The sequence below is a fragment of the Ambystoma mexicanum genome, chromosome 14 (assembly GCF_040938575.1).
Source record: "Ambystoma mexicanum isolate Mex_15411 chromosome 14, UKY_AmexF1_1, whole genome shotgun sequence".
Taxonomy (NCBI): Eukaryota; Metazoa; Chordata; class Amphibia; order Caudata; family Ambystomatidae; genus Ambystoma; species Ambystoma mexicanum.
Genome location: NC_090940.1, coordinates 414,599,087 through 414,626,080, shown reverse-complemented (window position 1 = coordinate 414,626,080; position 26,994 = coordinate 414,599,087). Strand labels below are relative to the sequence as shown.

The window sequence follows — 26,994 nt, the reverse complement described above, 5'->3', positions numbered from 1 at the left end:
TGGAATTCTATACAATAATTGCTAGACTCAAAGGTTTATTTCAGGCACACTTTAGGGGGTGAGTCAGCCTTTCATCCTTCTGAGGTCGATAAATGAGTACCAACACAGGTTGGGTGATATTGGGTGTATAATTTTTCTATATAAAGCGCTTAAGCGTAAGTGCTATATAATTACACATTATCATTTGGTCAAGGACGTCTGCTTGTATTCACAGTAATTTGGTAATATGGGCTGATAACGATACATATGGCGATTCTTGTATGAAATGTATATCACATTATAGTGATATCGTAACCATATTTTTCGTACTGTACAATGCTATGTGATGCCACTTCCTGATTCGTCAACGGGTGAAAAGTCGCCGCTTCCCACGATATCACTTTGGGGTGGGGTCAAATGATATCACTTCCTGTGATGTCATCAGTGGGCCAAGAGCCGTGTGATGTCACTTCCGCTACCCCTGGCATTTTGGTGACATGATGTCCCCGATGGCTTGCCTGAATTCCAGGTTGAGCTTCAACTTGTCCGACCAATTGGCCGTGGCTTGGTGCCACGTGCAGTCCAGATATTCCTGGCATGGCCTCATCTGTACCCAGCAGAACCGGGTTCAGAAGTATGCAGGAGGACATCCATGCCCAGCAGCAACTTGATGACAAGGATGGTCGCCGATTTGATGGTGGACAGACAATGCACCTTCCCAAGGATAGCCAGCACCCGCTCTTCCGAGGGGAAAGTCAAGACGCCACTGTGTCCGGACATGCCCCCAGAAACAGAATGTCCTCCAACAGCATTATGCAGGATAATTGATAGAGAATCCAAGCTATGTTAGCAGGTGTATGGTCTCTTCTGTGTGTTGCACTGCCAGGCTCAGAGAACATGACCGGATGAGCCTGTCTAGGTACAGGTAGCCGTATATGCCCTTGCGACATTGATGGACCGCCACCGGGGCCAAACACTTTGTGAACAGCCTTGGTGCTACCTTCAGTCCAAAAGGGCAGTGCCTTGAACTGGTAGTGATTCCCCAGAACCACGAAGCGAAGGAACATTCGATATTTTGGATGAACTGCGACGTGAAAGTAGGCGTCTTCCAGATCGAGAGTTGTCATGTAGTTCCCTTCCTACAGTTGGCGGAGCACTTGCTGCAACATAACCATCCTGAACCTTTGGGTCCTTAGGTATTTGTTGAGGCGTCGTAAATCCAGTATTGGGCGCCACCCTCGACTTTTTTCGGACTAGAAAGTATCTGGCGTATGCTCCGGAGTGCCCCGGAGTCGCAGCGGGAAGGTTCTATTGCGCCCTTTGCTAGCATGGATCGTACTTCGTGGAGCAGCTAAGCAGTGTGTTGTTCCTTCCTCGTTACAGGTGGAATGCGAGGGCAGTTGCGTTTGAATTCGAGCGTGTGCCCCTTTTGCAGAAAGTCCAGCACCCATTAATCTGTGGTGATGTTTTTCCAAGCATCGACGAAATTTGACAGATGGTCTCCCACTGGGGGCCAGAACCCTGGGCCAAGTCAGGCCTACATGGTTGCTTGAGGCTGTCCCTGCAGGCGCCGACACGGAGAGCCTCTACCGAAAGTCTGGGACCGACCTCTGTATGATTCCTGCACCGTAGAGCAGAAAGTCTAAAGATAGCAAGTGGAGGCGTATCCCTTGGAAGAGCTTCCAAACATATTCCTGGAGGACCAAAAGGAAGTGAGTGGTGCTGCGGCAGGGTTCCTAGGGACATCGCTGCTTCAGTGTCAGTTTTGATGACCTGCAGTGTTTCATCCACCACCTTTCCGAAGAGATTATTGCAGTTTCAAAGGCATATCCACTACCTTGGCCTGAACATCCGGCCTAAAATTGGTAGCCTTCAGCCAACCTTGATGCCCGAGCGCTACGCCATTCCCCAGGAAGCTGAAATCCGCAACATCCATAGCCAAAGTGATGGCATGATCAGAGGCCACCTCTCCCTCCTCAAATAGTGACAGCACTTCTGTCCTATTATCGTCCGGCAAGAATTCCAGGAGTGGGCCTAGTTTAAACAACATCTCCCTATCATACCGGGCCAGGATGGTTAGAGCGTTGGCAGCCTTGATGATTGACTCTGCAGTATATATGATGTGCTTTCCTGACGCATCAACCTTCTTCCCTTTTTGCTCCGGCGCGACCATAGACTTGGAGGATGGATTTGCCGACCGTTTGCTTACTGCAGCCGAAACCACTGAATCCGGGGATGGCTGCGAGCGTAGGCATTTGGGGCCTGAGTTCGACACCCTGTATTTTTTCTCCAACCGATCCTACTTCGCTGGTACAGAGCTTGAGGACATCATTAGGGCCAGGCCTTCTTCCCACACATCGTTCAGCAACGGGACAGATAACAGTCTTCCTGATGGAGGTACGTCTCTAGTAAAGGAAACCTTCCTTCCTCTTCTCCTCTGGTACCATATTAAATAGGGCAGATGCCTTCGCCATCATGGAATGAAATGACCCGACTTCATCTAGAGTTGAAGTTCTGTGGGTACCATCAATACCTACTGGCTCTCCATCGGCTGCGAGAAAGCCATTAAAACCATCCGTGTCTGTTGTGCTAGTGTCCTTGTTTGTTGCTATATCAGTGTGAAGCGCAACGCCTGGTGGTGTTGGAACAGGCAGTGGTAACGGTGAGCGCCTTGGGGTAGCCGAGCGATGCCTCTGTGAAGGCCTTGAGGGCTGTACCTAGGGTCGCTTCCAGACGGGTCCACTATGGGTAGTAGATGCTGCTTTATCTCTGAGACCAGAGAAATGAGCACTGCAAAGATGTCCTGGGGCCTATCTTTTGTAACTTGTGGAGGAGCCCCTGGGACCGCCGGAGGAATGCTGGTCGGCTTCAACGGGCTTGTATGCCTTGGCAAATCCATGCCTATGGGGCTGTAGCCAAATGCATTCAAGCACTCATGCCTTGTGTCGTCCTCGGAGCTAGTATAAATGGCCAAAGGAACAACTTCGCTCTCTGCGTACTGGTCTCCTGGTCTAGCCACTTTCCTCGGGGCTACGGACATGACCGGCGCCTTTGTCGACTGGGTAGTGGCGGTCGATTTAGCCTAAGTCGTGGGTCTTGGAAAAACCTGCAGCAAAGTTTCGCTGTCGCCAACGGCTTTTCATTGCTAGTCGATGAGGCGGCCGTTGACAAAGCAGCCACTGGCATGGTGGCCGTCGACGAAGACGCCGTTGACGAGGTGGCCATCGATGGCTTTGACGAATAGGAGCCCACTGCAGTCGATGGAAAAGTAACCTTCGACAATGGTCTGGTCGAAGTAGTCGTGGCCATAGACTGTCTTGTAGTCATTGACAAAGCCATGGGAGTTGCTGAGGGCTTCAAAGAGGTTTCCTTTCGGGAGTGCTTCTTTGGTTTCTCCTGTGACAAACCACTAGCCTTTGAGGACTTTGTGCCGGCCACCGGCAAAGTAATGTAGACAGGCAAGGCAACAGGGAGCATGTGTGCCCTGTACTAGCACCCGCATCAGCAGCGTCTCTAGTTGGAAGGACTGCCTGGCGCTTGACTTTACTGGAGCCCTCCAGGGGTACCTCCTCAGCCAATCTGGATTCCTTATCAGGCCCCTCCATCCCCCCCCCCATCTTTGTCGGTAGCGGCCCCTCTTGGTTTTGGCTGAAAAACTCGGCGTTGCATCGGTCTTCTTCATGGTCGGGATACAGACAGAGACATCTAGTGTGCTTGTCCTCCACATAGATGTTTCGAAAGCCACACCGGGAGCAGAGCCTGAAGAGATTTCTTCTGCCTTCCTATAGTGAGGCACGCTGTAGGCCTCTGTAGGCCTTTCCACTTGACACATTGTGCAGACTTTGAAACTTAACTGGCAACGGGACCCCGTCACCAGAGCACACTAGTCGACTTACCGTAAATAAAGTGCAAAACTCGAGGACTCCATGCAGCAGAAAGTGTGGTAAAAACCTGAAGATGACCACCGGGGGCTGGTCTCAGGGAGCCGACTGGCATTGGATGTGTGTAGTATGACACATCTTTAGTGATTGGATATCAGGCGAAAAGGCAGTATTCAAGCTTTTAAAGCAATACTGCTTTTCTTTTCTTACCAATAATTCCTCGCCTTACGACAGGGAATATTCATGAGCATGTGAATCCATGGCAGACCCCATCTTAGAAATGGAATCCATTTAGGACCAGAATCTAATTCTAAAACGTGAAATGTGCCTTTGAGTAAGATATCATTACACTGAACAAAGTTTTTGCCCAGACTTTAATCCTTCAACGTCGATACAATAAAAACCATTGAAATAATAATGGTAACATATTCTAATGTGTGATAACAAAACAAGTTTCTAGCGGCAAGCACAAGTTGATCATGGCTTGGCAACAAAAATCCCCTTTATACCAGTACCATGTGGATTCATAACGTGCTGTGAAAATACTGGTCTGAAAGTGTCTCTCTTTGGCTGCGATAAGAGTAGGGGGTTAGTGCACGAGTCTATGCCCTCAGAAGAGCAGAGTTCCTGTTCTACTGTGCATGACTTACGCTGCTATTGACTTCTGAAGCGTTTTACAGCTGTACCTCGGTGTTCTATTTTAAGCAACTCATTGTGGGAACAGTAAAGACAGACACAAGTGATCACAGTTCAAGGATGTTTATTAAACTGTATAATGGGTGAGAAAAATGCCTAATCTAAACTTAAATCTAAATGGGAGCTATCTACGACCATCAACTCATAATAAGACAGTCCTAGTGGTGTATTCTCAAATAAAAAGGGCCTATACTAAAAATAAAATATTGCCAATCCTTACAACTAAGTTACAAAATAGTGTGGGACAATATTCTCAAGAAAGAAGTGTTCACCAAATAAGTCAGTATGGTAGGCTGGGGCCTACTTTTTTAGCACGTGACAAGGCAGGACCGTTGAGCACAGCACACTTCTGGGCCTCACCAGCACGAGGTTACAGTTCCTTTCCATGATGTCAGGACCTTCCTGAGGAAAGTCTCTTTCATGCAAAAGTCTCTTGCCTTACAAGGCCTGCTGTACCATAAACAAAAGTTCCTCTGGTAATCCTTTCACGTTGGGCAATTGCTCCTCGCCTCTTTGCTCCTGCCTCAGCTGGGCTCTGATCCTTCTTGGAACGTTTGCCTCCCTCAATCGGGTTCACTACGGCCATTCACTCAATAAACGCATCATTCAAAAGTCTGTGTCCTTTTCACCAACTGTCCATTGTGGACATCCCTCGGTCGGTTCACACTTGTCTTCACAATGTTCCTGGGTATATAACAGTTTACCCTCAACTCGCAGGCATCCCTCTGTCGGTTTCACATTTGCCAGTTCTACAGTTCAGTTTTCTCCAATGTGTCTATGTGGGTTTTGCTCGACCCTCGTAGGACCACTAACACTTCACACTAGCCTCTCCTAAGGCATCTTGGTTTTTGTAGTTTCAATAAAACACAACCCAAAAGGGCTTCAGTCATAGTCCTTCGAATGAGCACCCCGTGACGCCTGACCAGTCTCCTTCTGAACCTTTTACTAGGGTTTCTTTAAAGTTAAATTACACAAGATCTTTGTTCAACAAGGTTGCCACCTGCAACCTTGGGCCCAGCAAAGTTTGTTTTTTCTATCTGTCTTCTCTGACTCACTGGCTGTGCTGAACTGATGGAGCTTCTTGTGTTGGAAGTCAAGGACGGTACCACAGTGGCAATCACTTCTCCCCGCTTTGGCCATCAACGCAGGATGGCCCTGTGTGCTGTTGACACCTTTCACACCACACGCCAGCTGGGCCTCCCGGTCTTATTATTTCCCTTTCGGAGGCTTCGTGGTTCGGAGTTGGCATGGGCAATTACCTCCTCGTCATCCCTCCAGGTCTCTGCCTTTCTCCGTTTAAACTGCTGGTCCGGAATAGCTGCTTCTTCGTGCGTTCGGCCTTGCTCGAAGTGTGCCCTTGTGCTCTGCCTTTTAGCCCTGTGGGTAAGGAAAAGGGCCGTCAGGTGTGTGTAGTTCTTGTCAAGTGCCTGACTCTGACTGACCCTTGTGCTGGGACAAGTAAGGCAAACGGCTCTGGTGTTCGTCGGTTGTCTGTAACGGTGTAGGAAAGTGTTTGTGTTGGAAACGGGCCATGGGGGAGTTGAACTTCTAAATATCCTACGGAGTAGGATGGGGAAAATGTGTTATAGGAAAGGGGGTACCGCGTCTCACCCGTTGGTGTCCCACTTCCACTCCCTGAGGACCCCTCATTTAGGCGATCCTCCCACACTGGTTCACCCCAGGAACTAGATCCAATAGCGATGGCCATGTCCTGGCTACCTGGAGGACAGCTCCCCGGGGACTAGCGGTGTGACACACATTCAGGTTTCTCACACTATGCACTCAAATGAGCACAACGCTTGTTGCTGATGAAACTGGAGCAAATTTTGACCCTAGTCTAGTGGAACACAAAGGACTGGCAGCAGAAAGATTTGCAGTGCATGTATTTTTTTTTTATGAGAGGTGCTTTACTACAGAACCCTTTATTCAATTCTTTAATATGCAGCTAACCAATAAAAGGTTTTACATATAAAAACACCATCATAAATACATGTAAATATAAAATGATGAGTTACAATGATCTAAAACAAAAAACAAATTCATGGATAAAAGGAGATATTACAATACTGACTCATTTTAAATCCAAAGTTTAAAAATATACAATACCTCTTGATAACTCTTAAGATGAGTAAAACCATTCCATAAAATATCACATAGAAAATCAAATGCATGTCATACCCGCGCATCAAAGATGCCCATATGCCGTCTATGTGGTTTTCTTTCCACATACTCTAAGCTACTAGGTTCTTAGCGCTTATATCTCATAAGCTTTCACAATCGCATATAATATGTTTAGCTGTTTCGATCGTTAAGATTCCACAGAGTCTACACTATCTGGTTTCTTTACGTAGGCCCAATTTTGGGCCTAGTATTTCCATGGTATCTCTTCTATTAAATTTAAATAATAAATAACGTCTGATGGTTTCATTCTCAGGAAAGGCCATCTGATAGTTAGGTTTACACACTTTCGTAGGCCATATTTCAAGAAACATACCACTGTGACTCTTTGTTGCTAGGTTGACCCTACTTTGCTCATAGATTACACGTTTCAATTGCCATTTAAATTGAGCATTCGACATAGTTAAGCATTTGTTTGCATAATTTTTAGCCCATTTATAATAAGTGCTGCATAATCTATGAAATAATTTTAAATAACGGATTATTAAAATCTTAAAATACTGCGTCAATCCAACAATATACATGTTATTATCCAGATTACTTAATCTTGCGTAAAGCGATGCCAACTTAAATTCAAGTATATCGCTCACAATCACACTGCATTCAAGTAATAGGTATTCACGAGGCAGACGTTTTGGCATTCTCAATAATATCCTCAATATTTTTGCTTCGGTAATCTCTAGTTCTTTTCTATAAAATGTGCCCCAGATTTCCACACCATATAACAGACATGAGACAATCTTCGCAGAGTATAATGTCAGTATAGTCCCAACAGAAATGCCACCTGTTTGCCTATAAAATTACTTAACGCCATTGTGGCTATCATACACTTTCTTTTTGTCTCTAGCCAGTGGGATTTCCAGCTTAAACTATGATCAATTATTACGCCAAGATATTTATAGTGTTCCACATTTTCTATCGGTTGATTGTTGATTGTCCATCTATGTGTTACATAGCTGTGATTGGTTATAGTTCAAAGGATTCAAAAGGATCAAATGGTCAAAGGATCGATTCAAAATAATCGAAAAATGTTTTATTTTTTTTTTTACATAATTTTTTTTTTGGGGGGTCCCTCCCCAACTCCTGTTTTTATGGTAAAAACCACTTTTTTTACCTATTCGAAAAACCAACAAAAATATATATAATTTAAAAAAAATTAGATCCTTTTTTCGGCCCTATTGCGTCGACCCCATTACATTCGATCCTTTTGTAGTCGACCCTTTGACCGGGAACCATGCGGTTTTGTCGTTTACCCAAAAATCTCATAACTTTGGTTTTACCTATGTTAATGATCAAATTATTCTCTGTGGCAAAATCACCAAGGACATCCAATTTATATTGCAGATCTTTTGGCGTGTAGTTCAACAAAAACAGGTTATCGGCATACCCTAACCAGCCTAACCTCAACGTCCCAATTTTAATATGATTCATAACAGCATCCCCATGGTTTCGCATAAAATCGGCAAGGAAGAGGGTAGCCGCTAGTATGCAGCCCTGTTTAACCCCCCTGTCTCGTAGGCATGGTGTTAGACAGGTTTCCTGTGGCATCTAGACATACTCTAACAGAAGTATTGCTATATAAAAGTTGAATCATAAATAGAAGCCCAGGAGGGATTCCCCATTACTTCACCTTTACCCAAAGCTGGCCACGTACTATAGTATCAAAAGCAGCTGTAAAATCTATAAAAGCAATGAACACTGGTAAGTTGCGGTAAGTCCATGAATATTCAATTGAAGGTACCAAATTTGCTATATTAATGGACAGTAGAGGATCCAGATCTAAAACCAGATTGATATATAGGGAAAATATGCTGGGAGACCATCCACTTATTTAATTCAATTAGTAAAACCTTAAACACTTCGCTGGGATGTCATTTAGCAGATGAGAGATAATGGGCAGAGCCATGCTGTAATGTATGCCATTTTGGTTACACATAGCTCATCAAGCTATCTTGTGAGCAAGACATCTACCATGACATCTACCATGTCATCCAAGCCTGGATGGCACAACATGAGCTCTGTCTTAACGATGACAAGACTGAGCTCCTCATTCTAGGTACACAACAAAGACTCAACAAGCTGAACCCTCTGTTTAGCTCCTTAAACATCGATGGCAACACCATCAAAGTTGCCAAAGACACAAAAACCTTGGAAATCTACCTAGATTTCACACTCTCCCTTCACAGACAAACCAATGCAGTTGCAGCCGCATCAGCTTACACGTGTAAGCTGATCCCAGCCCGTCGCCCTTTCCTCTCCACACAGAACTGCATCTCCCTCGCCAGGACACTGGTTATGTCCAAACTGGACTACTGTAATGTATTGTATCAAGGCACTAATCAAGGCAACCTAAGCAAACTCCAAATCACTCAAAACAACGCCATTAGAGCAGCCCTTAATACCCCGAGATCAGCACACATCTCCGAAACTAGGAAGAACTTGCACTGGCTCTCTGTCGCCCAAAGGATCTCACTAAAATCACTCGCCCTCACTTACAAATGCATTCACAACCAGGCCCCTTTCTACCTAGCTTTGCGATTCACTCAATATATCCCTCCACGGTCACTCGGGTCAGTCCACACTCAGAGCTTCTCAATTCCCAGATTCAAGCTCCAAACAGCTGGAGGGGCTAGCTTCCCAGTTTTGGCAGCTAAACTCTGGAACACTGTGCCGCTCACTATTCAAAATCTACCATCTTTCAACTTATTTAAACTCAAAGCTAAACTTTGGCTAGCCGCCTCTGATGATCAACTGTCCTACTGAATAGCCGACTATTTTGTCATGTATGCCTGACTAACCTGTACTGCTCTTGTAGTCATGCCTGTACTATGCTCCTGCACTGTTGTAACCATTGTTTGAAGATATGCGCCCGGTAGCCTCAGGGCCTGGTTTGCGCTATATAAATAAAATAAATACAAATACAAGCAATGCTATTAGATTACCCTTCTGTGAGCTGGATACATATGCAGCTCAGATGATGAAACATTGCGTTTACCATGTTAGGACAGTCATTGACTTTTGGTCACATTAAGCAAGATGATTACTAAATCTACTTTAACATATTCACTGACAATGAATTGGGGCGACTAGACAATTTTTCAGAATAACCAAAATAAAATATCCTATTAATCTTTGTTGAAATGCATTATATGCAAGTTCTATTATGTATAGTCATCGCGGCTATCCCAAGAACATGTATGGAATTTACTATTCAGTGAGTCAGCAAGCCTATCTGTAATTGAAGAGAGCCATTCAATTTTCGTTAACATTTGACAATCTACATGCTAATATGGAAATGTGTTCTCTCAGGAAGACTGCTGTGAAAAATGAAGTCTAGTCAACTTCAAGCATACCTCACTCAAAGAATATTCTACACCACCCATCATTCGAATGATGGACTTGTATGTAAAACTATAACAATAAATAAGCATGTTTTTGAAGAATTGCTGACTGAACAGGACAGCTGAGCTGTGCTGGCTCCATTGGCACTCTTGGCTGGACCTGATAATGTTTGAACATCAATTGTGGTTTATAACATCTTCAGACACCGATTTCTTGTTGGAACATTTAAGCAACAATGGTAGAGCTTTCCAGATGCGCTACAACACATTCTCACCAGCTTTTTTCGGATTCTGTTTTTTCTATCTCAAAAGATGTTAATGCCAGACCCAATATGTTGGGAAAAAGCTTAACAATTGAGGAATACAGAGCATGTGTGCTCAAAAGTACATAGTGCAAGTACCAGGCTTTAATATCTGGTGTTTTTCTAGCAGTACAATGTCTTATGTGGAATAGAGGCATAATCTTCTTAAAAGCCCCCAGCAGAGAGCAGTTCATCACATTGCCAATATGTAACTTGTGGAACCTCAAGTTCCTTTCTTATACTCTGCTCTGTTTCAATAAATAAATAAAATATCTGAAATAGTGGAATAAGTGAACACCCAGGGCTCATATGTATGCATTTGATTTTCAATGAATTCTCTAGGTGCATAACAGTTCAGATCTGGTAATCTCCAGATGTGTCTAGAAAACAAAACAGATTTGAACCCTCAGAACTGAGAACAGACAACACATGGATAATATACAAAGATGGCTAAAGAAACAGAAACCTCTAAAAAAAAAAATATTTTTTAAATAACCTTGGTTTTCGAGTAAGAAACCGAATGTATTTGGAACTATTTTACCAGAAGTATCTCCCTTGGGAGAATCAGATTATACATGGTAATGGAGATTGATATTGACACCTAAAAATAATCCAATTAATTAGAAGCATTTTTCAGTTGATATACCAAAGCTGGCCTAACATAAGGTAATGAGTGTTTATACCTCCCAAATGCCCCCAGCAATAATAAAATTATGCCAATTTTCTATTTTTTATTAAAAAGAACAAGTTACTTAACCCTGATAATCTTCTTTGGATGGATGTTCTTCCCACGGATTACTCATTTTAGATATATTGGTATCCTGCTTTGCAGTCGCAGGACATTTTTCGACAGCAGGGGGCACTGTGCAGCATCGAGTCGATGTCCCTCAATGGTTAGTATGCCTGTGTCCCGACATGACGTCGACGACAACATAAATGTCACACACCGTGCCCGTTGCCCAAGTTCCAAGTTTATCCCTCGGTCTACTGGGCTGTCTTGAGGAACAGATAACCTGCATGGGGCATTGAAAGGAGAGAAGTATTAAAAGAAAATGCACCCACAGTCGGAGGAGTAGGATGGGAGGGCAATGAGGAATCCGTTGGAGCAACATCCATCAGAAAGATCATTACCAAGAGTAAATAATGTGCTCTTTTAACCGAGTGTGTCCTCCCACGGATTCCTCATTTTAGATAGACTTCCATAACAGTTTTGTAGATGGAAGTGGGAAGAATGGATTTTTTACATAATTTTGATGTGATATTGTGCAGAACCGCTCTTTCAAATCGAGCATCCTGGCCCGAAAGTGTGCCTAAGCAGTAATACCTTGAAGTGTGGCGTGGCGACCAAGTTGTAGCATTGCAAATGTCCTGTACTGATCCACCACTAGAGAGCCAAAGTGGTTGCCACTGCTCTGTTGGAATGGGCGCTTAGGTTCTCAGGGACATCTGTGCCCGCAATGGAGTAGCACTCTGAAATCCATAGGTTGATCCATCATGATAAAGCTTGTTTGGTCATGGCTTGGCCTAACTTAATACCACCCAGTCAACTCTGAACTATTTCACGTATTCAATTATCACAATGTTATCTGAGCTGACAGTTCTCAGAGTAGGCATGCAATGTACTAATTGTATTACGTTCTCTCTGTTCAAGTTGAACTCGTTTTTTGTTGTCAATATCTTTTCAAGTACTACTTTGTTGTTGTCTCTCTGTTTATATCGCAGTTGTTCTTCATAGGAGGTCCCTTTATTTGTGGCTTTTATCTGTGCAGGGCTTTACGGGATTCAAACTTCTGGTGTTTGGGCATACACATACATATTTTTTTCAGTCAGAGTGGACCTCCATCTTGTCTCTGAGCTTCTTCTGTTTCTGTGCCAAGGTCAAAAAGCCTGAGGAGTTACTTCCATCTAGATCCTTTTCACAGATATCTTTGTATTTCATATTGTTGGAGCTGGGTCCCTTGTTCGGGAATCTTGAGACTGGGGTCAGCGGTTTTTCCTTCTTGTTGCTTTTGGTTGTGCGGTCTTCACCACTTGTTCTTGGAACTTCATTTTCTTCTAAGAGTTGTGAGAGGTCTTCGAGAGGGTCATATTCTTCCACTCTACTTGCCTCTTCATTGTCCAACGCTAAATTTGCAACAGAGTTTAGATTTCCAATTTTAAGTGAAGACTTTAGTAGGTTTGTCTTAGCACTATGTTTATTTGAGTTCTTAGTGTCCTTTGAGTTCTTCTTTAGATCAATTTTAGATTTAGTTTCCATTGCACTGGAAGTTGTACGTTTCTCAAGAAGGCCCGTGACCCATTCGTTCTCAGTTTGGTTTTCGCTTTGATGTTTTTTGCTTTTCCTTCAGTATTCCGGTTCTCTTTCTTATTCTGCTCATTCGCCTTCATTTGATTGCTTTGTTTTGATTGTTTTTTGAAGATATTGAAAATGTCTTTGACATTTGGATTGGTAGCTTGCATGCTCAGGTCAAATGTGTCATTGAAGATGTATTTAGTACAGATGTCTCGTGTTCAGTATTCGACAAAAGTTGTTTTTGGTTACTTTCATATGCATCTATTTTGATTGTTTGTGCTTCTTGCGACCCATTGGTCGATTGATAAATTATGTCTCTTGAGAAGTCTTTCCTTATGATGCCACTGGACTGCACTCTGTGGTCCTTTCGCCTGCACTTATTCACTCTTTCTCGATAAACATTTCCATTTTATAGTGGAGCATCTGGTAGTTCTGTAGACGAGTGAATTTGAATATCTTGAGTTTTGGTGTCTATTGTAGAGGTTGCATTTGTACTCATCCATTTCATAGATTCCAGCAAGGCCTCCATCATGCTGGTTTTATCTGCATGTTGTCCCTGTGCCATGTCAGTCTTGCCTGCCATCTCATGGACGCCTCTGCCTCTACGTCCACTCTATCTCAGATTGCTGCTATAACCGTATCCATGTGTCGAAGTTTGGCATGAACCATAGAGAGCAGGGTGTCATGATCTTTTAGGCAGGTGTGGATATCTTCATATAGCTTTAAGAAGGGAGCTAGTGAAATGGTGAGTGCCGCCATGACATTATTGTGGATCTGCGTTGCTGCCTCACTCGACAGACGCATACTTGGTCATGTTCACTATTCTCAGAGTGGTTACTTAATGGCGAATAAGTTGGCAAGCACTGCGCAGTGGGTGATTCACGGGTGGTCACTTGCGAGATTTCCTCGTGAGCAAGACTGCCATGTTCGTCATTCTGTCTAACAACCGGCGTAGTTTCCACCTGATTGCCACTCTCAGTTTTGTCATCTCTCTCTGCGTCATTTGGTTCCATTTGAAATGTCCTCATCGGGAATAAGTGTCGATTTCTGTTCCAGACTAAAGAAGCTGGCGTACACATATATTTGTTTGCATTTCTGTTTAGATGTCTTTCCTCAAATGAGCACCGGAGCGATTGCTCACATATTCGCTCTCTCAATTGAGCGCCGTCTTCCCTTAACCTTAAAAGTATCCTATTTTCCTGTTCAGTCGAGAGATACTGTGGTTTATCCGACACGACACAATGATTCAGAATTGCTTCTTGTAATTTGAAGTGCTTTGCACCATTCACGACACCTGCCTTTTTTTTTTTACATTCGATTCATGTTGTTCCCTCACTTAATCCACATTCCCAGTTTTCACGTTGGCACTTTTTAGCACTACTCCCCCTTTCCCTTCATGCTTGTGTTTGCATTGATTTTTCTGAAATCACTGCACGTTAGTATAACATTTGTGTGTGAGACATTAGTATGTGAGCCACTCTAGGTTAGTCCCGGATGTGTTTGAGTGCTAGGTCTTTAGCTTTTGTGCCGATTGCCGGGCATGTTCTTACAGGTTCAGTTTCCAAGGCTAACCCTTGAGGCCCGCACTCTATTTTGTATCCCACTTTTTGTTCATAAGCATTCTTTCCTTTCAAGCCTGAACTGTTGGCCACTTTATGGCATGTGTCACACGATTGAAACATTGTTGTTTCAACACGATTATACTTTGTACGTATCAGTGCCTCGTCAGCCTGCAACAGTTCAGCGTCAGTTACATCCATTAGGTACATGCTCGAGTCACCATCTCGTGTAGCGATCTTGCTTTGGGCAGTATGTGAAACATGTATATTTATGTTTTGCACCTTAGTAACGTATACCTTTGATCCCGCTTTTGTGGTTATTAGAGATGTGCTCTCTTTGGGCATCATCTTTTCACTCTGTGCTAGGGCTGCCAAACATCCTATTGCATTGATCACTCATTCACTCACCTTACAAAGAGGATCGCATTCACTTTGTTCCCCTTGTTCAGCTGAGTCTGAAAGCAGACGTTTCTGCTGCGTTCGAACTCCCGACTTGATCCATTGTCGGGGAAGGGGTGGGGTGCTTATCCTTGAAAGAGCACCACAGGCTGTTGCACGATGTTTGATGAATCTTGTCAGAGCTTGTGAGGGGCTGTGAGAGACTGGGACTCGCTCTGCCAGACACCCTCAGCAACCAAACACCCAAAGACTCCACTTGGCTGTCGACTTAGCCGCTCTGCGTGCCGCAGAGAAAATGAGCTTTTAACTCTGTGCAAGTCAACAGATAGCAGCCAGGCCATGCCCACTCTCAAACCCACTGCGAAAACAGCAGCTGCAGGAAAACAGGAATGAATCGCGACCCAAAGACTCCACTTGGCTGTCCACTTAGCTGCCAATACAACATAACATGAACAACATTCACAGTCTCTGAATAACCTAATGTCCTGGGTGATTTCTCTTCCCAGGATTCAAGATCAGTTCTGTTAGTGTTCAACTAAAGAAAGAAATGTTTCAACTCAGTTCTTGATATTTCAAAGTCAATGTAAAAGTTTGTTAACTAAAGTTTCAATGATGGCAAATCTCTTCTCGTTTGTGAAATATCCACTTTTCACTTCCTTCAAATAGCACCAATGGTAACCCATGGCCACAATGCTTTGCCACCTCCTCAAGAAGACCTGGCACAGTTTCTAAAGAAATGCAATATCCAAAACTACCAGTGGGACACAGTTCTTAGTTAACAGTTAATACTCTCTTGGTTACAGTTTTAGGCTTCACAATGGTATATTTGTCAGGATGATTTCTTAGTGCTGCTGTTTCAACTTTGACAACTTCACTTCCACTTCATTCACTGTAAGAACATTCAACTTTGTCTCACAGCACTCCTCTTTGTTTGGACTACTACATGTTGCATCCAATGACAACTAGATATACCACCACAGCTTCAGTAATTAGTACTTTTAGACAGGCTTTGACAAGACATACTTTAAAGTACGTCAACATTCTTCGGAATAACTTATCAAAAAGGGGCAGCCTCTTTGCTCCTCTTGTCCTTCTGCCACAAGAACAACCTGGGGTTGCCTTTAAGACTCCCTTCTCTCAGTCTTCCACAGTCTTTGGAATTCTAGGTTGTGTCAACTTCAAAACAGTCATTACAAGCAGCCAGTTTCCCTTCCCCAACGTTACCTGTACCTTTCTGCCAGTTATCAGCCCAATGAATCACCCAGAAGCCTTGGCGTCACTCTCTTAGCTTCAGGTAATGCTACCACACTTGTAGCTTAGGCCAGTTAGATTGCTTCAACTCTTAGAAAGGTTGGTTTCAGTGATATGGGGAGACTCGGCTTGGGCAATACATGTTCTCTTCTACAATAGTTATACACTAACTTCTCATAAATGAAGGGTATGCCATGTTAAGATAAAGAATAGAATACAGTCTTTCTTTAGAAATCATAATTAGGCACACAAGACCCTTTAGAGTTATTGTTTTTAAGGTTTAAAGATTGGTATACAATAGTATTCCTGAGTGAAAGTGAAGGATAGAGTGCAGTCCTCTGGGAATCACAATTAGGCACACGCAACCATTCTTTTATGTAGTTTTTACAAGTTAAAGGTTGTAACATTTGTATCGTCAAGGTTAGGTATTCGGTAATGGACTTAGCAGCGTTCACTCTAATTCGGGACATGAAGCCACTCCTTAAAGCAGTAACCGTCTTTCAATGCTGAGCAATGGGTTTAAGCAATGTTCACTTTTCACGTGAGTAAAAGTCCTTTCACGTTATACGCAAGTACTACATTTCCATTGTTCGGGTATTTGCAACTGTAAAACAACTTCTACTCGCTTTAAGTCATACGCACGTGAACAGGGAACTGGATACTGTTGCCGGCATTGCTTGTACAAGGTGTTAGGACGCTGTGCTTCATTCAGTAGCTTCTTTGACACTTGCTCTGTGGGTCGCACTGCTTTCCTGGCTTCTGCCACAACTTCTGCTTCTGGCTCGCTGAGGACCCAACCGTCCTTCAGTAAAGGGGTCTCTGGTCCGGCCATACGTTTAGGGAGCCCCTCTCACTCCTGAGACCCACGGCTTGACAACTGCTTCTCGTCTCAGTCTCCTGCATGTCTGCAGGTCGGCAACCACAGCAATTAGTCTCATATGGGGAAAGACAGCTCTCCTGCAAGTCTTCCACTGTGCATCCTATGCACTTCAGAGTAAAGGGGCACATGACCCTCTTCTTGTTCTCCCATTTCTGCTTGGTTTGCCAGCCTTGTGCCTTATTCCTTATGCTACAGCCCCTTCCAATTGCCTGCACCTGAGGGGATCATTTATGCCTCAAAGGTTCCTTCAGATGTGGGCTGTTAGGCCTAATTGCCAGACTACTGCTACAGCACACCTCTTCAGCCCTATTCCTCGTCCCAGTACTTCTGGGATAATGGGACTTGTAGACCCTTCAGTAAAATTAGTTTTTTCAACAGCTGAGTTATTGTTAAGGGTTCATTGATTTCTCTTAAACTTATTAAAAGATGGACTGTGATAATTGGTTGTTACAGAGGAGTACATTGGATTTAAGGCATTTCCTTTAGATTCTTTTAGATTATACCTTAGGGAGTAAGGAGGGTATTTATTCTTAAAAGATCTTCCTGCTGACAAAGCATTCTCAGTTTTAACAGAGTTTGTACCCTGAATCATAGATCTTCTATGTGGGTCAAGGACAATATAATGGCAATATGCCATCTCCTGTTTTGGCAACCCTGAAAGGGACTTCCTTTCAGAGGACAAATACTGCATCTCATCCCACTAGATCTCCTCACCATTCTGGGCCCCGTCTCCTCCCAGGTGATCCTCTTCGCTTCTGACTTCTCTCTCCCTCTCCCCTGCTAAACCTGCTTAACTCCCCACTGAATTCAGCACTAAACCTGCATCTGGGCCACTCTCAGCAACCTCGGTCCAGGGCCCAGCCACTCTCCACTTGCACTGCCTCCCTGGCTCCCCCTGCACTGTGGGACTGTCACTGTATCCCTACAGCCCCCTTCCCAGCACTTGCTCTGCACTTACCTCGCACTTGCCACCAGCTGGCCCTTTTTATTTATTATTTATTACGCTACTTACCTTGTACTGCACTTTTCCCCCACCTCCTCCCCCTGCACTTCCTCCTTTTCCCCTTACCTCTGCACTTGCGCGATCTGAATGACACCTGGCCTAGTAGGATCGTTTGTCTGTCTTCCCCTTGTTTCCCTCCCTCCCTGCCTCGTCACGCCTTGAAACACTTGTATATAGGCGCGTTACAAATACCATATCATATCATACTCCCGCAGTACACTACACCTAAGGTTAGGATCAGGAAACGTCTGCCTTTCCCTGGCCACTTGGGAGGAGACTTTAGGCAGGGTTTCAAAGAGGGAGCCATAGGATTCTTCACATGCCCCTCTCTGTATTTTCAACCAAGCCCAGCAGGTACCACGCTCGATCATCCAAATCGGTTAGCTTTTGTTGCATCTTGGTGCTGACGCTCATAAGCGAGGTAAGTTCACTAGTGTTTGCTCTCAGATTGCCCTCAAGGGTAAATCCTGTTAATGGTCAGTCATGCGATCATGTAGCTTTTCCATCCCACAAAGTGCATTTTGCTCTGTGAGTGAGTCGATCGGAGCATCGCTACTCATTACTCTACAGTATTAGACACTGAAGGTCATTACTGGAGCAGTTACAAGGCTCTCCGAAGGCAGCATCACAAATTGTACTGCTGCTGCCCTTCGCAATCACCATTCAGGCAGGCACCAGAGGATTCTGAGTTGCATACCTACTTACAATTGTATTAATTTGCCCCTCTGCATCCACCGAGCAGCGTCTGCACCAAGCACCACCACCAAGCATGCAGCAATGCCCCACAGGGATATGGGATGCAAGGGCACACCTGTGCTCAGCTGTACCACGATGCCAACCCCCAACTTTCCATGATCGCCAGGGCAATGCACAGCTATGTTGGCATTAAATGGGATCATAAGTGCCTATACAAAGGATATTGGGATGATATTTGGGGCTTGGATGTGATAGGGTGTGAGAGCACAGAATCTTCCTTGTTACTCAGCCACTATCAGGGACATGCCTGCTTTGCTATCAACTTCCATCGTTCTGTGGTAGACCTTGACTCCTGCCTTTGCGCAAGCACCTCCAGATGTTTATCTTTTGAGTTCCTCCTCTCTCAGCCACCAGCCATGTTGGCTCTCCAGTGGCAAGTTCAGACAATAGCTAGTATCTGCGGACTCTTCCAAGGCATGTGGACAGGCACAGGTGATATCCTAAACTTCCCACATGCAAATTACTTAATACTTCTTTGCAACCCTTTGGGAGGAGGTCATCATTCAGGTTCTCCTAATCTCCGAGAAGGATGGGAAAGAGCATTCACCTCTTACTCTATTCTAAGGTTCTGGAATGGTGTCTCCTTGATACAGGGTTTGCCCAAAGTCCTCATTAAGCATGAACTGGATCTACCTTTAGGCTGGGCTTTGGGTTACGTCAGACAGGACTGATATGCTGGTTGCTGTCCTTTGGCTGTCTGCATGACTTGCTCAAAAGTGGGTTGGTGGAGTTTTACGCAGAGCGCATTTGAGGGACGGTGGCAATGAGTTACAAAATTGCTCGTGTGACTGTGCCCTTTATTGCCTTAATCGACATACTGTCAAGACACTTGCCCAGAGCACACTGAATTCTCTACAATAACTGTTCTAGTATTTAAGATGGGTGTGATCGTAGGTCATAAAGTTGCTGTCAATGGCACTCTTGGCCGTGGCCCAATCACTGCATGATTCCTTCCATGAGGTCTCCATATGTGGCTTTCCACCCAATTTCAGGACCGGACACATTACCCGCTTGCTACCCTATTAATGGGTGAACCATGTAGCGGGCCAGTGTTCTTTCTCCTATTGGGCAATTTTAGCAACATGCTCAAAGTTGGTGAGCAAAGGCATGCAGATCCTCTCTTTGGAAATACATTTGAAGGGTGGTTGATGGTGGGTGTGGCCCCCCCAATGAGGTTGGGGTAAAGCCTATTTCACCACCCACTTTCAGCTGCCCAGAGGCCAGCTCCTAGCCAAGCCCTTCCAGTGATCACGGGCTCCGGGATGGCATTTGTCTGGGCATCTTCCTGAGTGAGCACAGAATATGGAACAATGGTGGACTGTGCCTGGGCTTCCTCGTGTCTTTGCTGTTTCAGACACTGGTGGGTTCTCAGCGGTGTAGTCTGTCGGCAAAGGTCTGAGGTTGTCTAATTCTGGGCTGGTACCAATGATTATTATAGAGTGTGTCATCAGGTGGGCCAGTGGGGTTGGGAGATGTTCTGGCCTTCCTACTTAGATTCTTTTTGCACCATGCAGGACCAAATTCCTCCTCCTTGCTGTTACTAGCTAAAACAGAGTACTCTTCATCTGAGGATGATGCAAGCCCTACTATAGGTTGGGATGAAGGCTGGGCCTCTCGTTTCCTTTAGGGAAAGGAACATACATGAGGGGTAAATGTGAATGCTCAGAACAAGGTTTATTTTGTCCAGGATTGTGATCCTACTTTTCACACCATATGTCACGACCGGAGGATGAACAGACCACTTGAAGCCAAAGTACAGATTCACCTTTCATTACTGGACACAACAGAGACTAGGGGATTAGGTTCAACAGAGCCCATTGTGTGAGGTTCTGGAAAGGACATTACTGCATCAGCATCTCCAAGGACTATAGGTCCACATTCCTTGCCTCTCGCCCCCCCCACCCCTCCCAACAACTCTGCCTTCTCTGATTTAAACAGTGACTCAGGGGTTTAAAGCACCCTACATTTCTCCTTGGAAAGTTGTAGTCTCCGGCTGAACTTGTCTGGATGCCACGTTGATCTGTCTGTACTTGTATAGTGTCTAGCATCACTACCACTAATGCATTGGGCCATCTGGAGAGGGTTGAGTGCCACTTTCGATGGTACTTGGTAACCGGATACTATCCCCTCCATTTTGCAGGGTGGGCCAGGCTGAGGTGGCTTATCTTTTAACCTTTTGGCCCCCTCCCCCCACCCCAACTTCTACCCCCTCTCTCCTCCACCAACTCCACCTCATCCCTCTCTGCCTCCTCCTCTCACCCTTGGTCGTCATATGCTGTTGCCACTAGAACATATATGCAAGTTCCACATCATATTTTGGCATAGCTGTGCACCCTGTTCTATGATTGTGCATTTGACCAGCATTAGTTTCAAATTATTAGGTTATCTGGAGGGTATTGGTTACCTGGAGGGTAGTGATGGAGGTTTTGGAAAAACATCTGCCTGAAGAATGGGTTAAAGTTTCTGCCAATCTTGCTTATGATTTCTAGGTGTGGAAGATAGATAAATGGGAGACACCATCAATGTGCTCTTTGTTCAAAGCAGGGAATTATTGCTGCTTTATGGGTCTGGGCAATAACAATTATGTGGCTGTAGACACAATAGATTAACTCTCGCCTGAGGAAATGCATTTTTCCCTCCCAGTCAGCTTACTTGGAGCATATCCAGTTGTGGCAAATTGCTTGACTAAACTTGGTACCAGTATGACAGCAGTCACACTTCATCTGATAAGAGGACAACTCACCTGGAAAACTGTAGCAAATGTTAGTGCCCGAGAAGAAAAAAGTATACAAAGCTCACGAGCAGCTACAGTTGCTTAGAAATTTAATGTTTGACAGAAAGTTAGCTGAAACAAAATATTCTGCTGACAAAAGATAAAATACTACAGCACAGCATTCAGCCGACCATTTTCAGCATGACAACAAGGAATATGTGTTAATCTTCAAAAGATCCCAAACAAAATACACAATTAAAAACAAGTAGTACATCTTGGTCAATTATTCTGCCATCATGGTTTTGCCAGTTTTACTCAACTTATTCATGTTACGTTTATGTTGCTTTTTAAAGAGCTTTCAGTATTACCTTTGTCTTTCGCGATGTCAAGGGATTGTAGTTTTACAAATCCTTTATCATCTGCAAAACATAACACAAACGGATTTAAAGACTTAAACAACAAGGTAGGCGGGGCTCTGTCTAAGACAAAATGGCTCCAGGATTTCATATGAGGCAATATTCAAGAACAATTAGCAGTCTAATATCTGCCTAAAAATCGTCCCTCTGATATTTGAACCCTCGATTGGCTCTCCCAGGCTGCTGGTGTGGTCTTGGACTATTTGCTGCATGCACAACAAAATAATTTGGGTGATCAATATACACTTTGTTTGTTTAGAATGAAGTTCGCACCCTGTGTAGAGTGCTGGATAATGAATGATCACACGGTCCATTTGCACTGATAAGCATGTTCTTCCCGCCACCTCCCCGACAAACTCATTTGTATTATTTCAAGGTTAGGTTTAATGCAGCCAGTTAATTTCCCTATGCAATCCATCAATCTGCACTTAACACTATTTCATCCACAATGTAACGCTGTATAACTACAAACTAATTTTGCTCTTGCAGTTGCCAACGTACTATTCAATACTGTTGAATGAAAAAACATAAAAAGAGAAGAAAAATTACACTTGTGATATATATATATATATTAAACATTACATACCGGTAATCATCTTATTGATGCTTGTATCTGCTTAGATTCTCATGCTTTGCATAGGTCAACATCTAGTGGTTGGTGCAGCATATTACATAATGTCTTAGTTTGAAAAAGGGACGTCAACTGGGTGTTTCTGTAATACTATCCCTATTAGAGATGCGTTGGTGCACGTTCTTTCGCTAGCAGGGTCCAAATCCCTCCCATGGTTCAAAGTTGTGAAAGTAGAACTGTCCAAATTGAACCTGGGTCAGTATTGGAGGTCACCTGAAGCCATGACCAGTGATTCGAGGTGACAGATTAAATGTGCGAGTGGAGTATTTTCCCACCGTAGGGTGGAAGAGGAATGTACTACTCTTAGCACTGGCCAGCATTATTTGCTAAACTAAGAATCCATCACCCATTTCTTGTTCTTTTGCAAGTGATTAAAGGGTCATCGTGTGAAATAGCACATTTCAGCCAGTCTAAGGACTGGCAGCAGATATGTCGAAGATGCCTTAGCCCATTGTAAGGATACTAGAAATTCGACAACTGTAAATGTGTTCAAATACATTCACAGGGCATGGCTAAAGAGAAGCAAAATGGGTGACAGGACAACACCACCCCTTATCGGTTCATGATTTTGCCTGGGTTTGATGTCTAAATTCCCCTGTTATATGCTGCAGTATATTTTATCTGAATAATTGTGCACTCGCCTATTTTATGTTTTTCTGATTTCATGCTTAAATATGTCAATTTACTCTGAACTCTTTTTATCTTTTCTAATGTTTATCGTTTTATTTACTTGTTGTTTTTTGGCTAACGCTGGAATAAAGCTTAATGACTGACTGACTATCCCTACTATGACGTGTACCGTACCCATGATCCTTCACGTGTTGAGGTCATCAGATTGTTGTTTTTCTGACCCGAGGTTGCATGAAGTATATAGTGGAATATGGATGTGAAGAATTGTTTTGCACACCCTCACATAAAACCTGTTGTCTATGATACCTTCTACTCCCAGCGAGGTGAGGATGGAGGGGGGGGGGGGGGGGTGAATCTAAGCAGATACAAACATCAGATAGACGATTACATGTATGTAATGTTAGTCTTCTGGGGCTTGTGGATCTGCTTAGAATTACATGTTTTTCATAAACTAGGAAGAAGCACCTGATGAAGTGAGATAATAGAAGCAACAGAGACAAATACAGGTTTTAATACTGCTTGTTCCCACCTGTGAGTCATTTATGGCTTGTGGGTCAACACAGTAATGCTGTGTGAATGTGTGCACTGAACTACCCGTCACAGCTTTGCGGATAGCCTCCAGTGGCAAGTTGGCAATGAAGGCTAGAGTAGCACCTCTACTACATGTAGTGTGTGATCTAGGTGTAAGTGGCAGGGTTTTATTTGACACAGTGCAACACTGCTGTATACATGTTACAATCCATTTAGGAGGATCCCTTTTTCTTCCGGCGGTTAGACACACAAAGAACTGGTAGGTCTTTCTGAGGTTTAGTTTTGTTGAGGTAGGATATGACCCCCCTTCGAACATTTAGTTTATAGAGTGCTCCCTCCACAGAGTTTTGTGGATTTGGAAAGAAAGCTGGTAATGTATTGGTTGACATGGAACAAAAAAAATTATTTTGGTGAGAAGCAATGGTGTGTTCTTAAAATGACAATTTCTATCTATTGCGACAAAGGGTTCTGTCACAGATAACGCCTAAAGCTCAATTACTCTCTGAATAGATGCAGTGACTATAAGGAAAGTGACTTTGTAAGAGAGCTCTGAGGCTTGCTTTATGCATTGGATCAAAAGGTGGGCTCATATGTGCTTGCTTAAGACAATATGTAAATCCCAACCTGAGGTTGGGTTGGCAATTGGAGGGTAGAATAGTTTTACTTCTTCCATTTGTATTTTTATTGTTTTATATAGCGCCTTAATCCAAGGCGCTTTACAGTTAACAACAAGTAACACATAAAACATGGAACAGTAGAAGCAAAACAGTAAACATGAATCAAGCCATAAAATCGGAATTTAGAACAATTTGCAAGTAAGAAGAGAGAGGAGAGGAGGGGGGTAGAGAAGGATCGAGAGAGTAATGAGTGAGCAACAAAAGAGAGGAGATCATAGGAGAGACGGGGGACAGATAAAGATAAGGAGAACAGAGAGAGGATAATAGAAGGAAGGAGGGAATAGAGAGAGGGTTAAGGTATCAGGGAGGGGAGTGAAGACATTCTTTCAGTGAGGAGCGGAAAGGGGAATAGGTGGGGGAGGAGCGGATAGAGAGAGGTAGGGAGTTCCAGTGTAAGGGGGGCAAGAAGCTGAAAGGAGCGGAAACGAGAAGAGGCACATGGTGGTGGAGGAACAAAGTAAGAAGAGATCAGCAGAACGAAGGGAGCGAGAGGGGGTATAGAATGAGGAGAAGAGAAGAGAGGTAAGGAGGAGCAAGGTCATGAAGAGATTTAAACACAAGACAAAGGAAGTGAAATTTAAGCTGGGAGTGGAAATGAAGCCATCCTAGTAAGAAAGCGAGCTGGAAATAGTCATGAGAAGAGACTAGACAGAGTACGTATGGCAGAGTGATAAAGGGGTTTGGGGGGGGCAAGATGGGAAGCGGGAAGACCGAAGAAGAGAGAAGAACAATAGAAAAGGCGAGAGAAGATGGAGGAAATTAAGCGTTTGGTAGCATGGAAGGTGAGGGAGGGACGGACTTTACGGATGTTGAAGAGATGATAGCGACATGACCGAGCAGTGAGGGAGATATGATGAGAGAAGGAGAGGGAAGAGTCAAAGTATATGCCTAGATTACGAGCATGGTTGGAGATTGGAAGATTAGAAGGGGGAAAATGGATGGATGGAGGGGGAGATGGAGAGGGTAGGGAGTTGAAAGGAAAGAACAAGAGTTCAGTCTCAGTGTTGAGAGAGAGATGGTGAGATGACATCCAGTCTATGAAGACTTGAAGGACTGGGACTTTCCATCATGAATCTTTGCTTTATGATGTTGTATCTGCAGATAGTGTGGCTATATAGACTTTCAATTAATTAAATATGAAACCCTGAATGTAACAAGTGTACTAGATAGTGCACTATATGTGATGGTGAGCACTCAATTGGGTTGACATTTCTGCACCACACTACATTTATTTACCATTTGTTAAAGTAGCACTGCATTGTGTTAGGCTTACTTGCTTCCTTTAATATTTCCATGCACCTACCTAGTAAATTAAGGTGACCAAACTGCTAAATTGGTTGTCTGAGGTTGAGGATGTAGTATTAATATTAAGCCCTGATTCTGTGACATGTTAGCTTCAAGGATGGGCAAATGAACATTTTGAGTAGGTGGTAATACCAAGTCTGACATTCCCATATTGGAGCTATTAGTATCATTGTCAAATGCTCTTGGTGCATTTTGTGGATTACTCTGTTCAAGAGTGGGGTTGGAGGAAAAGCATGTGCTAATACCCCTGACCAACTGATCCACAGTGCATTCCCTTCGGATTCGTTCTGTGGTAACCTGAAGGCGTAATTTAGGTATTTTTCGTTTTCTTTTGTGCCAAAGAGATCCATCTCTGGTTACCCCCATAGTGTAAAAACATTGGTTAGTATGTCCCAATGTAACTCCCACTTGTGTTCTGAGGGGAGAGTTATGTTTCTGCTTAGAGAGTCTGCTAGGCAGTTGTTTCCCTGGAACATGTGCTTGGAGATGTATTCCTCTTTGGAGGGTCCATTTCCAGATTGTTTGTGCCAATGTGGATTTAGGGAGTGAGTCTCGGCCTGTCTGTTATCATTAGTACATTCTTTCCATTAAGTGATATTGGAATGCTTGTAGCTTCTTTGAAGCTGCTAGCAATTCCAGAACATTGATGTGTTTCTAGGAAAGTGGTTGAGACCACAATTCTATGTGCTGTATGGTGCAGACAATGGGCTCCCCACCCTGAGAGTGATGAGTCTGTTGTGATTGTGAGGTGTGTTGTGAACGCAGTGCGGCTTGACGCTGAAACTTGCATGCTAGAGGTGCTTTCCTCTGGCGGCTGGTCCTGTGGTCCGTAGGCCTCAAGCTTTGAGCAGTTTCTTGCAGTGTTGTCCCGGGCCCTGTCGAGAACCTGAGCTGTGAGCCTGGAGCGGCGAGTCTCAGGAACTCTTAGCTGGTCAGGTAGCAGCATATCACAGCTGTAAGTTAATTAACTTGGGCAAGGGCTCGTGAAGGGCTGCATGTAACATGAAACAGAGCGCGTCAACGGTTTCCTGTTGCACAGAGGCTTGTAGTAGCGGGAGCAGATTAATCTCTTGGTTCTGCTACTTTGAAACCTAATTTTAAATTGGGACTTGAATCCGGGTTTGGGAGAATGTACTGGCCGACAGTTGTTCCAGTTTGCTGACCTGAGCGTGACTGCGGGTATTTTACCTTTGAGCTCTTTCGGGTGCAGCACTGATTATAAGCCCTGATTATAAGAATGATGCTCGTTTCTATATCTCTGCAATCCACTGATTTACCAATAGCTAAAACGGCTGAGTTCACCTGGCATAACTAACATTCCATTGTTTTATTTTGGCCCCGAATTCACTGCCCACAAAATCTCTAAGAAAAGACAGTGCAACTTATAGTGGGTGCCTAGGTCAGGGTGCATATAGGACCTGAAAGTGGCATCTTGCATCGGCATTGGTCACTCGGTTTGGGCTATCCACTTTTTGTTTTTCTTGCCTGTGCCCGTCTAGTTTCAACCCGCCTACGTGGGGCAAAACTATATTTTTATTGCACTTTCCAAGTGCAGCATTACCATCAGTTCACC

At 44.0% G+C, this 26,994-nt stretch overlaps 1 protein-coding gene across 1 annotated transcript in view; it reads right to left on the bottom strand.

Moving 5' to 3' along the window:
- Positions 1–26,994, bottom strand: part of SPINT1 (serine peptidase inhibitor, Kunitz type 1) — a 716,287-nt gene that overhangs the window by 323,619 nt on the left and 365,674 nt on the right. The window contains exon 7 of the mRNA XM_069637577.1: positions 21,600–21,650. Coding sequence (XP_069493678.1) covers positions 21,600–21,650 — 51 coding nt within the window. The remainder of the gene's footprint in view (positions 1–21,599; positions 21,651–26,994) is intronic.